Source organism: Ovis aries, chromosome 22 (genome assembly GCF_016772045.2).
Source record: "Ovis aries strain OAR_USU_Benz2616 breed Rambouillet chromosome 22, ARS-UI_Ramb_v3.0, whole genome shotgun sequence".
Classification (NCBI taxonomy): Eukaryota; Metazoa; Chordata; class Mammalia; order Artiodactyla; family Bovidae; genus Ovis; species Ovis aries.
The window spans coordinates 18,164,687-18,178,787 of NC_056075.1; the positions used below are offsets into that span (position 1 = coordinate 18,164,687).

The following is a 14,101-nucleotide window of genomic DNA, read 5'->3' on the forward strand; positions in this document are numbered from 1 at the left end:
CCAGCTTGGCCTCTACCAGGAGCACCGGGAGGCCGGGTTAGGACGAAGCAACAGTAACCAGTCCAGATTTGTCCGTCCCTTTAGGTTTTTCTGGTTGCAGTGTGGAGACTGGAAGGACCAGACAGGAGGCGAGGTGGCCGGAAAGGAGGCCCTCACAGGACCCCCAGTGGAAGATGGAGGTACAGGCTCTAGAGTCTGCTGCTGCTGCTAAATCGCTTCAGTCGTGTCCGACTCTGTGCGACCCCGTAGACGGCAGCCCACCAGGCTCCCCCGTCCCTGGGATTCTCCAGGCAAGAACACTGGAGTGGGTTGCCATTTCCTTCTCCAGTGCATGAAAGTGAAAAGTGAAAGCGAAGTCGCTCAGTCGTGTCCGACTCTTGGTGACCCCGTGGACTGCAGCCCACCAGGCTCCTCCGTCCGTGGGATTTTCCCAGCAATCTCGCCTCAAACCGAGGCTTTAGGTCCAATTCAGTGACTTTTCAAAGCAGCACAATGAGGGAAGAGAGAGGCAGGAATAGGAGGGGGCAAGGAGTGGAGGAAGTGAGGGGTGGGGGTTGATGGGCTGGAGGGGGGGAGGGAGGAAAGGGCTGGCAGCACTGGGCAGAAGCAAAAGCGAGGCACTGAGTCGAAGGGATGGGGCAGAGGGACAAGGGGCAGGCAACAGGAAAGGACTGCTGGTGGGGACCGGAGGGGAAACGCAGTGGAGGCGGGAGGTGATGCGTGGAGACAAAGGCAATGCTTGAGGGCAGGAGGTAATGACTGAGGACAGGAGGCGGTGAGTCTGGACAGGAGAGAGTGGGTGAGTGTAGCAGATGGCGTGTGGTCCAAGAGGCGTCCATGGATGAGGACAGGCGGTCTTGGGTGACCCAGATGGGAATGCGTGGTGGCAGGAGGCCCTGGGCGGGAACAGGAGGCGGGCAGGAGGCACGGGGTGGGGGTCTGAGAGCCCCAGCAGGACCGGCACCCACCTGAGCAGCTGAACTCACTCTTCTGGACCTCGGCCACGTTGAGGCCACGCAGGCCAGCGGGGCCCGAGCACTGGGTGAAGAGCCCGATGGTTGGCCGCTGCCTCAGCCACTGGGAGAGCCAGGCCAGGTGGCAGTCACAGAACAGGTGGTTGGAGTGCAGGCGGCTGCAGGGGATGGGCGAGGACAGGGAGGCTCACAACCAACCTGGGTCCCCAGCCCCTGGAAACATTGAGGCGGAGCCCCTCCACTCAGCAGGGGTAGGGGGTGAAGCCCACTCGGTCGGGGTACAGCCTACACCCAGCCAGCTTCGCAGCTCAGGCCCCAGCTTGGAGATTATTTGAGCAGGGGGAAGCCTGCCTCCTCTCCCAGCACTGGGGGCAGCCCTTTGGCTAGAGTGTGCCCCGTGAGGACACACTCACTGAGCTCACAGACACCCTCCCCTCATATCACTTAACTCACCTTCAAACCCAAAAACAAATTATCTGCTGTCCAAGGGAAACATCAAACATAAAAGACATTCAACGTCCTTCCCTTTTAGATCACTCCCCCTCCCCCAGCTCCACTCAGCCCCTGCCCTGGGGTGACCTCTGGGGTCGCAGAGGAGGCCGAGCTCTCCCCACCCCCACCCCGAGCCCCAACACCTTCCCAGCTGGGCGCTGTGCTCTCGGGTGCCCCGGGCTGACTCACAAGGTCCGCAGCTTGGGCATGTGGTTGAAGCTGGACACCGGGATGGTGGTGATGTTGTTGTTGTTCAGGGTCCTGAGTAGGGGAGGCGGGAACCAAGGTCACTTATATCAGCCCAGCAGGAAGCTGTGTGGGAATGGGGGGACCTGGCTTCTCTCTCACATTGCACCCACGGTTCACCCTCAAGGGACCAGCGCTGGGCTGGACCCCAGGGGTTATGCCAGAGAGCCACCCTCAGAGGAAAACCCTGAGCTGGGACAGTGACAAGGAGGCAGCTGCGCCATAAACTCAGAGGCTGGTAGGAAAGGGGACAGGGAGCCAGGAGGGGAGGATGGGTGCAGGCTCTGGCTGGCTTGGAAGAAAGCGTGGGGCTCACACAGACAGAGGGAGGAAGAGGAGCCACTCCGGCCTTGTGGGTTAGAAACTCTGGAGAGACACAGCCACTCATGCTGCGGCTTCATCACAAGCAGTTTAAGCCTGGATCACGCTGCCACAGGCAGGATCCCAGGAGCACGAGCCCTTCTGTCCGCGGGCAGCAAGTTCTGGCCTAGAGCCCACCTCCCAGGTACCCCCGCCTTCCGCGCAGCTGCTGGGTCCCTGAGACCTATGTCAGCTTGCTCTCCTCCCTTTGCTGCCCTTCCTAGGCTTTACTTACAGCACCTCTAACCCCCGCAGAGCCCGGAAAGCTCCTTCCTCAATGCAGCCAATCTGGTTCTTGTCTAGCTGTCTGTGAAGCAAAGGAACGTGGTAGAGAGGACAGCACGTTACCTATGGCAGGGAGGACCCAGCATTCCACCCAGCACTCCACTAGTTCCAAACACAGAGGCCTGACCCCAATCGTTTGTCCAGTACACACACAGCGATCCAATTGGTAATCGTTAATAAAAGCTTAAAGTCTTTCTTATTTTTAAAACAGTAAGTATAAGCAAGAGGTATATTATTTTCCTCTACTCAACCTTGCACATCTCCTGGGGAGCAGGTACCACCTCCACTTTAGAGACCACCTAGAGGGAGCTGGCAGCTGTAAAATGAGAGTCTATCGTAGGAGCCATCGCAGCCAGAGCTGGCAAACAGATTTCAGCCTGAGGGCTAAGAGAGACCGACTCAAGGCAGCTACCTGGCCTGCTGTGTCCAGGATAAACTTAAGCTGTGATTGGGCTCCTTGGGGAAGAATGCAGTGATCGATTACCAATGTCTACTACAGGCACCAGGCGTAGGAGGAGGGTGACAAGCATGCCAGGCATTTGCTATCACTACAGCAGTCAGACCTGGGCTGGGGTGGAGTTATAAGCTTCGACTAGAATAAATACGAATAATAGGAATAAACCATTACATTTACACAGCATTCAACAGAGTGTATTCATCTCCAGGTCTCATTTCAAACTCAGAGCAAGCTTGTGACATAAATATGATGCCCCCATTTTGCAGAACAATATATAGAGGCTGAGTGAAATTAACTGACTTGCAACAGCTTATACAATTTAGACCTGCCAAAAAAAAAAAAAGGGAACAGTCAAACCCAACTCTCCCCACCCACCGAAGGGCAAGGGCACAGAGACTGTTCATTTCAATGGAACAAGAATCCCACAGTTGATGACACTCCTTTTAACTGGGTCCCCCAAGGCTGATGAAATGCCTTCAATCTGGGCATCTTCCACCCCAGATTGTTCCAGAAAACCATGCTGGCATGAGCCATCTCAGAGCCCAGACCAGCTCCCTGGCTGCCTGGGCTCAGGAAGACCCATCAGGATGCTGCCAGGGGTGGCCCTGCAGCCCCAAGCCCCCTTCCCTCTCAGGCTTATACTCACAAATTTTTGAGATCTGTAGCTCCACGGAAAGCCTTTCTGGGGATGGCCTGGATGGTGTTCTCACTTAGGTCCCTGTGAGGACAAAGCCAGAGGGAGAAAAAAATAATCAGAAACATTTCTCCAGAGCACCCTGAAGAGCCAGGGAGGTCAAGCGAGCCAGACGTTACCCGGACCAGACAGAGCTGTGTCCTGGCACGTGGGACAGTGCTCAGCACACAAAGATCACTGGCAAACATTTGTCGAATGAATGAGTGGACGAGTCAGAGCTCAGGCCCCCACCACTGTCCCTTTTCTGGGCAGAGGGTTTGCAGCTGGAGGGTGCAGCCTGGGGCAGTGGTCAGAGATCGGCTCCACCAGCCCCCAACCCTTTACGCCAGATCCGCGGGAGTCAACTTGGCCCCGAGGCATCCTCCAGGGCTGCAAAGGAAAGAGCAGGGGCTTCTCGACAGAGCCCCCAGCTGCCCCAGACCGGTAGAGAGTCTTCTGATAGCTCTCTCTGTGTTTTACTGAGCAGGAACAGAAGCACCAGAAGAAGGCACAGCTGGATCCCAGGTAACCCAGCAGTAGGGAGCCCACCTAGGTCCTGAACTCCAGGCTGGAGCTGACTCCAGGTGCTGTGGTCTTGGGGTCTGCGGTGACCAGGGCTGCTACTAAGCCTGGGCCCACCTGGGGACTAAGCATGCCCACCTAGGGAACACAGGCCTGCATCCTAGCCCTGAGGCGTGGAGGGCAGGGACCATCCAGGACTTCATCACCTTCCCCTTATTAACATCCTGAAGTGAGAGAGAAGGCACTGCATAGACTTAGCAAACCGGCCTCCCCTTCCCTGGCAGGACTGGGCCTCAGGCTCCTGTCCACTTGCCTCTCCTCCCTCTCTCAATCCTCACTGCAGACTTTATAAATGCCCCTTTGCTTCCCACAGTGGAGATAACAACCGCCCCCAACCCCTGCCCCGCCCAGCACGTCACAGTGTGGGCCAAATACGATCACCATCCCCATTGCAGGAAGTGGGAAAGAGAGGCTCAGAGAAGTTAGGCAGCTTCTTTAAGGGAAAAAAGCTGATGGAGGTGGGGTGGGAGTAGGGGGAGTGCTCCAGAAGCTGAACCTAGCAGCCAGGTCCCAGAGCCTCCCCATGCACTGCAGCCAATCTCTGACAATCTCTGGTGGCCTGGGCTGCTGGTCCCAACTCAGGACCCTATGTTGGACAATTCAGCAGACCTCAGACCCTCCTTTTGGGCTAGATCCATGGGGCTTTGACCATTTCCTTCCTTTCAGCCATTCAACCCATGAGCCTCAGGGTTTACCTTGAGCCCCAAGAACTCAGCCCACAGGGCTCCCCACTGGGAATTCCCTAAGCTGTGGGAACTACTCCCCTTGGCCTGAGTTTTTCTGGCTGAGACAATGAAACAGAAGCGCTGAAGCAGAGTGCACGGGGCCCTGACCTCGGAAAGGCTGGTTCAAATCCCATCTCCCCACTTCCTGGCTTTGAATCTGGGTCTACCCTTTTTCCTCCTGAGCCCTAGTTTCCTGTGTGCAAAGTGGGGGAACAGCTGCCCCTAAAACCCTGCCCCCCCAGACAGAGTGTGAGCCGACATCTCTGAGCTCCCTTCTCTCAAAACCCCAGCCCCTCCTGCCCCCAGCCGCCTAACCCGCCCCAAGCACCTGCGGTCTCAAGGAGCTGTGTCGCCATCACACCCCACGCTCCCTGCTCACTCTCTCCTTGAAGAAGGCATCTCAAGCCTGCGACACAGACTCTCCTCTCCTCCATAACTACATTTCAGTTGTGTCTGGCTTCATCTAACCAGCCTGTCTCTGTCTCAGCTAGCAGTTCGCCCTTCAGCCAAGCCTGGCAGGGAACTCTGGGCTGAACTCCCCACCATTATTCCATTTAATCCTCACTACAGCCCTGCAAGGAAGGTTTTTTATTTGTATTGATCAGTGTATTGATTTAGGCCAACCTTGTTCCAGAAAGGCTTGCAGGTGGCTTATAGGGATTTATAAAACAGCAAGAGTGCAGAAGTAAAAAGTAGGGCAAAGGGAAGACAAATCAATGGTGGACACTGAGCATGCAACATCACACGACCCATATAGCTGCCGGGTCCGGGACTGAGGGTGAGTGTGAAGCTTTCTGAGAGCCCATGCGTAAAGCGAAAACTGGTCAGTTAATTGCATCCTCGATACATGTATAAACTCAAAAGAATCAATTTCTCAGGAGGATAGCTGTTTGGGGCACTAAGATGCGACAAGAATTTCTCCAGGGGTCTCTGTAAAAAATGACTGAGTGTCCTAATCAATAACGTTAGATCCATATAATAAATGGGTTTCATGTGTCTGTTTCTTAGAGTAGCATCGCATCAAAGTATGATTCGGGCAGAGTAATTCTGTAAGGATGCACACCAGGAGCTACGTGGGGAGAGAAGGGGCAAGAATGGTCTCTCAGAGGCAGGAGGCATGAGCCTGGCTTGATCCAGGAACAGCTGGGAGCAGGAGGGGGTGGGTGGAGGGTGTTGAAAGGAAAAAGCCTTGCCAAGCAGAGGAGGTGACAGTTACACCAGAGAGGGGTGTGATCTGATGGCCTTTTAGACATGGCTCTGGGGCACCAAAGCCTGTAGAGAAAAGATTCTGCCCCCAGTGGAAGCCAAGCACCCCCTAACGAGGTGAGAGTCCAAGGCTGGCTGTGGGGATGGTGCTCATGCTGTTAGAAAGATTAAAGGAAACTGAATTTGAGACCTTGGGAGAGGCCAACGTCTAGACCTCAGGGAAACAGCTGAGCCTCGGCAAGTCGAGGACATGCAGAGCGCTAGCAGAAAGGGCGGCGCAGAGACTCCAACCTCTGCAATGGAAGGGTCCAAACGCAGCTCCTGCTTCTTCCATTTACAGCCGTGGGCCCCGGAAGCTACATAGTTGGGAGCTTCAGTTTCCCTATTTGTAGTATGAGAGTTAAAATATCTACTCTACAGGGCTCTGAAGAAGATTAAGAGTGTTCATGTATTTATGCTTCTGTTCGAGTCCCTCCATTTGGCAGTTTTTAAGAAATGCTGGCTTTGTCCCAACTGAAGCACGGTCCCCTAATCCCTTTGCTAAGGTTCTGTTGTTTCCAATTTTCTCACTAGTCACTAGGGGGCGCCAGAAGCCACCCCTGGACCTGGATGCCTGCTCAGCCATTTGGCAAACCCCAAACCATTCTTTACTTTTTTGCCCCAGCCGATCTCCTACCTGGTCAACAACTATCTTGCCTTTCCCAAGCCTCTGGGAAATAAAGTTCCTCATCTCCATTTTCACACTTTGGCACGCAAACTCCAAAGGTCCCACCTACGACTCTCCTCATCGTATTTCCCCAGGTCCAGAGCCTCCTTCTCCCTGAAAGTTGGTCGTTGTTGCTCCCATTCTCCTCTCTCAGTGACCTTATCAGAGACCCTGAAGTGAGGTGCATGCGTGGCCCCGGGTGTGTCAGAACAGGATGCGATATACTGAGAGGGGCCATCCTGGAAGAAGGGGGCTCTGAACAGCTGGTGCCCCGATCCTGGCCAAAGGAGGCCCAGGGCATGCGGCCACGGGGCAGACAGCAGCTCAGAAGGCAGCCTCAGGCCGGACAGCAAGAATCAGATTACCAGAGCAAGGACGCAGCAACCAGACCAGGGACTGGTCTACAGGTAAGAATGAGGTCCTGGATTTCCGACAGGCTCCCAGAGATACAGATGCTGCCGGTCCAGGAAGCACACACTGAGAGGCCAAGGAGCAGCGGCCACTGGCTGAGAGCTACAACCGAGTGTCACCACGGTGACTTGAGGTCAAGGAGCCCTGTCTCACTCACTCAAATCATGTTGTCCTGGGTGAGTCACCTAACCTCTCTGGCCTCAGTTTTCTCATCTGCAAAATGGGGCTAAGAAGTGGCACCTACCTTGTAGGATCTGATGTGACAGGCACTGGGTGCTCTCCACATAGGCTGCCGTCCCCTCAAATCCCTTCTGCCACAGGACCTTTGCCCTTCCGTTTCCTCTGCCAAAACTACTCTCCCTCCACTCTTCTCCTGGTAACCCCTATTCATCCTTCATATCTCAGTCTACAGACATCTCCCTGCATGGCTCCCTCTGCTACAGGCTCCCAAGGCCCCTGTGATTTTCCTTCTCAGCAGAAATCCAGGCTTATAATGAAATATTTGTGTAATGAATATAATAAAATATTGATTTTCGGTTTTTTTGATTTAGCCTCCAATCTCTGGCTCCAGACCGTTGTATCCCTCCCTAGATGTAGTGCACGGCAGGGGCTCAGTAACATTTAGCTGAATAAAGTGGCTCCCTCCCTGAGTCTCTTGCAGCAATTCCTCTGCATTTTCCTGACTAAACAAGGAGTTAGGACAGGCCTTGGGGTTGAGAGGGGAAAGCAGGGACCTGGGGCAGGACGGCTGGTTCTGTGTCAGCTTTGTGGGACCAAACCTCTTCCCGGACACAGGGTATGGTTGTCCTTTCTCTGCCTGACATCCAGCTACGGAGAGGTCTGAAGGGGGGGCGGGGCATTGCGCTGGAAAAGCACTTGTGGCCACTGGGGTTAAATCAGCTTGCCCTTCCCACATCCTGACATAACTCCAGTCACCACCCTCCATGGCTCTGAGGTGGTCCCAGCTGCATGAGCAGAGGGGTTGAGGAGCCTCTGACGAAGATGACTGAGTAACTCTCGTGGGACCCAGAGGAGGAGGGGGAACTGGACCCCTGGAGTCCATGGAGGGGGTGGGTCTCAAACTCAGGGTGCAAATATTCCCTGCCTGAACACCACCCCCCAAGATGAGGGGCCCTGAGAGGCAGGCTGCGGCTAATAGCACCTTCCTGGAGTCTGGGACACCCCAGTGAGCCCAGCTGGGTCCCTTCTCTGCAGGGAGGCCTGCACCCTGGCTCAGGCACCCCAGTGAGCCCGGCTGGGTCCCTTCCCTGAAGAGAAGGGGCAGCAGGCCCACACTCTGGCTCAGGCACCCTCCCAGAAGCCCTCGCTCCTGCTGCCCTCCTCCCGCCAATCCCTCCAGCCTCCACCAGGGCTGGGGAGGCGGGGGCTGGGAAGCAGAGGTTGAGACCCCATGTTCTCACTGCTAATCCCCCTTCACGCTCTAAGTAGATTGGGTCCTGCTGGCAGCCTGGCCTCTGAGGGAATCAGTGGGGGGCCCAGCCAAAGCCAGACTTGGCCTGGGTTCCTACCTCCACCCGATGGCCCCACTGCAGAGCTCGGGGCCTGCTTGGTCTGCCTCTCAAGACACGCGGAGTCTCTGGGCAAACTGGCCTGTCCTCTCGTCTGACTGGTTATCCTGAGCTCACCCAGTGTGGAGCCTGGAGGAAACCAGCGCAGCCTGACTACTCCAAGCCACCTAGCACGGGGCTCCTTTATCAGATTAAGGACCTAAGCCTTGGAGCAAATGAAGGTAGCTGAGCACCTAACCACTGAGGGACCTCATGCCAGTTTCCAAACCTCTAGAGCCTCTGTCTCCTCCTCTGTAAAGCGGGAATAATCATGGGGCCATGGCTTTAACTGAGGCTGTGTGTGTGTGTGTGTGGTACTCTTGACTGGGGCGGGCAGTCGACTGCCACTGCTAATTGTCTTTACAGGCCTTGGGGCTGGGGGTGTGAAGAGAGTCAGGGCTGACAATTCTAGGACTTGGAATCGGGGACGGGGTGAGGCTGGAGGCTGGCCTGCCGCATGACCTCAGGCACAGCCTTCAGTTAGTTCCCAGCACCTTGGTCTCCACTTCCGAAAGTACCAGCCTTCCCAAGAGGTCAGGAGGATGGAATGACACTTGGGTGGGCCCAGCTCGGAGCAGCTTCCCTCACGCTGCTGCTGCTGGTGTAAGTGCCACCCAAGACCCCTTGGCGGGTGACAGCACCCACGACTCTGGCACCTGGACCAGCAGCAGCGGAGCCACCTGGGAGATTCAGAAAGATGGACCTTCTGGCCCCACCTACTGAATCCGAATCTATGTTAACCAGACCCCCAGTGATTCACATGTATATGAAAGCTTGAAATGTGCTGCCTCTGACGAGGGAAAAGTTTAAAACTGTCCCTGCACTGTGCGTGCATCCTCAATCGTGTCCAACTCTGTGCGACCCCAGAACCTGCCAGGCTCCTCTGTCCATGGAATTTTCCAGGTGAGAATACTGCAGTGGGTAGCCGTGTCCTTCTCCAGGAGATCTTCCCAACCCAGGGATTGAAGCCAGGTCTCCTGCACTGCAGGCAGATTCTTTACTGTCCGAGCCACCAGAGGTTCCTATCCCAGCTGAGGCTAAAGGCTAGGGGTCATAGCCCCTGTGCCTGCCAGCATTTCATAGCCAGGAACAGAAGTGACAACTCCTATTTTTAGGGGTGCTGGGTTGGGGGAGGCTTGGACGCAAACTCCCCCACTGGGCAGAGAGAGGGAAGAGCAGCCTCGTGCCGCTGCCACCTTCACAGGGAACAGAGGAGGCGCTCACCAGCCACGACATTAGTACCACTGTCCTCCCTGCATCCCTGCTGAGGTCGGGGCAGGGCGACACTTGCTAAGAGGGCGTTGGCATGGAGGAAGTAATCCGCTCCTTTGAGAAGGTCAAGAGCCACTGTTCCAGGTCAGGGCTCAGGCAAGGGGCTGGAGACAGAGTCCCAGAGGTCGGCTCGGCACCCCAGGTCCCTGCCGCAGGAGGACTCCAGGGGAAAGGTTCATGGTGCCCCAGGCTCATGACCACATCTAAGGTGCGCCTGGGACCTGGCGGGACCATCCCTCCTTTGTCTCTGCCTGTCCCTCAAGTCTCCCCTCAAATCCTCCCCTTCTTACCCAGGAGGGAAATTAATTCTGCAATTATCCCTCCCTGCCCAGTCTCCCCAGCCTAGGGACAACATTCAGGTGCCCCAGAGTTACCCTTGGTATGTGTGCACACCTGTCTCCAGGTGACATTCAAAGCAGGTTCTTGAGAGACATTTGCTGATAAAGACGTGTAGAGACATTTGCCTGACTCCAGCCTCAAGGCAGGGACTGGAACTTTATCATTCATAAATCTCAGGTGCTCCTAGAAGAGCAAACTGAAAGCTTATCAGAGGCTGATTCTCAACATGGATGAATTTGTTTTGTCTCCAGAAGTCAAGTTTGGGTTGAGGGAAGGGGGAAGAATGCAGAAGAGAGCAGGGAGTGGGATCAAAGGGCACGCTGCTGCAGCTGGTAGCTTGAAGGCGGAACTGGCCCTGCCATCCACGGTCTAGTTTCCTTTGATTTTGGGCCCCACCCGCTCTGCTGTTGTCAAAACAAAGGAAGACACCCCACCCCACCTGGGAGCTACCTGGGCCTCCTCCTAAGGGTCCCGGCTGCACTAAGTGGCCAGTTCCCCTAGCTAATCTCTGTGCTCCCCAGATCCCCTCTCCTCTGCTCCCCTGGGGCCCTGAGTCAGGCCAGCTGGAATAAATGGCTGGGCCATTAGCTAAACTCATATCCCCCAAAAAAGCCTCACTGGGAGGAGGATGAAGTGCTGGCCAGGCAGTAGCTGGTCTAGGAGGAGAGCCAGGCAAACTGGATTCAAAAGCAAGTTCAGAATCAACTGACTGCCCCTTTGCACCTGTTTCCTCATCTGTAACATAAGCTTATAAGATAAATAGACAAAGGCATATGAGCATATCCCAAAGACTATCTGGCACACAGTAGGTGACAATTGTATTGCCAATAAGGCTTCAAAATGACCCCTACTAATTGCTGGTGGTCCAGCTCTGACCCCCTCTCGTTCTCCATCTTCTCCTCCTCAGATGCTGATAACATTCATGGAATTAAAGCTCTCACATGCTCTGCGAAGACTTAAGATTTGTTAAAGCATCGAGCACCCAATATTTTCCCAGGGAACTCCTGATGTCCAAACTCCTGTAGGTGGTTTTGGAGGCTGACACCATGGATGGCGGGGCTGGACCTTTGCAGAATAAATAGGCGGCTCTGAGTGACCAGTGCGTGCCAGGCACTGTTGGCAGGAGAGACACTTTCCCTCTCATGCCCACAACACCACCCCGAAGTCACACATCCTCCTGTGGCCAGCTGCCCTCTCCCTCCAGCCTCACTGAGTTAATGTTGCAGAAAACTCATTAAGAAGAGACATTAAACAGCCCTGGATCATGGCACTGTAAAACCAGCCTGGGTAACATTTCTGTGAACTGGGCTGTTTGTTATGCAGCTACCAAGCATCATTGCAATCAATTCCCACAAGAGATGTCAGAGGAGAGGCGCACACCCCCAGAAAGCAACCACAGAGCCCTGCCAAGGAAATCTGCTCAGAGGCTAGAGTCCCATTCGGGAGTGAGTGGCTCCAGGACAAGCAGGAAACAAACCAGCGGGCATAGGTCCCAGCCACCATGGCAAGGACACAGTAATGGCAATCGGGCAAATGAAGACGGCCGGCATAATGTAAGCCCCCACTTAATTCTTCCCCGAACTCAACCATTACGCACCAAGCCCCCAGGAAGCCCCAGGCATGCTGCTGAGTCCTAAGCAGGGATGCACTGGGGGAGATAATGCTCTTGTTCCAGACATCTTTGAGTAGCTAGGACCAATGACTTCACAGATTCCCAGTCCAGGCACAGGGAACAGTGAGACAGAAGGAGGAAAGAGACAGGGTGGGGCTTCAGCAGGAGAAAAATTTAATACATAGGGGAAAGAACACGAACTTTGGAGCCAGATTCCAAAACTGGGTTTGATTCCAAGTTTCACCATTTACTATCTGTGTGACCTTTGGGAAGTTACTCAACCTCTCTGAATCTGGTTGTTCGTATGTAAAGGGGAGTTCATCACAGCTCCCTCTTACCAGGTTATAGCAAGGATTAGATACCACATGCACCTTTCATATAAAGCACAAAAATAGGCAAGATGAGTCTGTGCTCTGGGGAGCAGGATCATGGTTACCCCATGCAGGGGGATTAATGACTGGAAGGAGGTACAAGAGGCTCCTGGGTGCTTATGATATTTTCCTTCTTGATCTGTTTGCTGTTGGTTATGTGAGTGTGTTCAATTTGTGGAAGGTGAAAGTGAAGTTGCTCAGTTGTGCCTGACTCTTTGCGACCCCATGGACTGTAGTCTACCACACTCCTCCGTCCATGGGATTTTCCAAGCAAGGGTACTGGAGTGGGTTGCCATTGCCTTCTCCATCAATTTGTGGAAACTCGGGAGCAAATAAGCTCGTGCACCATGACTATTGAGCCTGCACTCTAGGGCCCAGGAGCGGCAACTACTGAAACCTGTGTGCCCGAGAGCCTGTGCTCCACAACGAGAGAAGCCACCACAATGAGACGCCCAGCACAACTGGAGAGTAACCCCTGCTCTCCACAACTAGAGAAAAACCTGTGCAGCAGTGAAGACCTGGCACAGCCAAAAATATAAATAAAGAAAATGATTTTTAAAATGAGTAAACATATCAAATGAGAGGGAGAAGCACGCCCTATAAAAGCCTTTGCATGTGTTATACATGGGCCTGGACTTTCTCCAGACTCTGAGGACATGGAGATTGCTATGCATACTGTTTGCCAAGACCAGAGATGAAAGCGAGCTTGGGAGAGGTGTGGCCTTTCCTGGTTCTAAAACCAAGCATAAAGGCCTCGTACGGGTCCTATAAAGCAGCCGAATATTAAAAAAAAAAGAAAATCGGGACACTTACCAACATCCCCAAAGGAGGCTCGAGGACATTAAGTTGCCCCCTTCTGAGTCACTTGCCTAGAAGCCAAGTCACAGATCAGCCAGTTCTCCAAAAGGCAGTTTGCTAAATTTCTTTGTTTCCTTTACCAGTCTCATTTTAGTTGGGTTGTTTCCCATTTGTCTTCACAAAGGCCTTTCAGGGGCTATTGGTTTTTCCCTGCCCCGGCTCCCTGCAGTCAAAGGAAGAGATTCGGGAGGCGTTCACCATAGTTCAAACACCTGGAGTGTGGCCAGGGGCAAATGGATCAGTCCTTAAAGTACCATCATAAATGCAAAACGCAAACCAGTCAACTCACACCAAGGAGTTAAAGAAAGTAAGTCATTTTGATGAATTGGTCATTTGACAAATTGGCCATTCAGTGAATTGGCTTTGGGCAAATTGGCTTTTAGCAAAATGACATTTGGTAAATTGGTCTGCTTCTGACACAGCAATGTGTTTCACAGGGCAATTAGTTATAGACTGCCAGTCCAGGCTCACAGCCTGAAACCAGACCTCAGGAGAAGTCATTCTGCAGACAGGTCAGCCCCATGCCATGCACTGCCCTCCACTGGCCTGCCTTGAGCCAGGGTGGGTTTTAGAATATTCTGAGGGATGCGTGCGTGTAGGCCATCCTTCATTCATATCACTTTTCTCAGTTAAGTTTATGTAGACTCTGACGGCATATTCTTTGGGTTGTTCCCTCATAAGGACCTGGGAAAGGTATAGGCAGGACCCAGTGAAGTTTGGGGAAAGAGAACCAAGCACAGGGACTACAGAACTGGGCAAGCAGAATCTAAGCTGTGCTCGAGGAGGGGCCTCCACTCAGGACAAGTGATCAAGTTGCTAGTCTGAGCTTCCCCAGGGAGAACTTGGAGGCCCAGCCAATGCAGCAGGGTAGCTAATGCCAGAACAGATGTTTGATTGAAGCCCATGGCAGCACTGGCCCACCAAGGAGGCCAATAGGGCATCACTGAGGCCCTGGGGCATTTCC

The 14,101-nt window shown here is 54.0% G+C and overlaps 1 protein-coding gene across 3 annotated transcripts in view; it reads right to left on the minus strand.

Annotated features, from left to right (window-relative positions):
* SLIT1 (slit guidance ligand 1) overlaps window positions 1-14,101 on the minus strand; it is a 174,502-nt gene that overhangs the window by 58,251 nt on the left and 102,150 nt on the right. For 2 of the 3 annotated variants that reach the window (XM_027960261.3, XM_042239098.1), the window contains 4 exons: window positions 3,461-3,532; window positions 2,308-2,379; window positions 1,656-1,727; window positions 969-1,132 (listed from right to left, as the gene is read on the minus strand). In XM_027960261.3, coding sequence (XP_027816062.2) covers window positions 969-1,132; window positions 1,656-1,727; window positions 2,308-2,379; window positions 3,461-3,532 — 380 coding nt within the window. Of the gene's footprint in view, window positions 1-968; window positions 1,133-1,655; window positions 1,728-2,307; window positions 2,380-2,985; window positions 3,089-3,460; window positions 3,533-14,101 lie in introns of those variants that run through there. The other variant, XM_042239099.1, reaches the window with a different exon arrangement.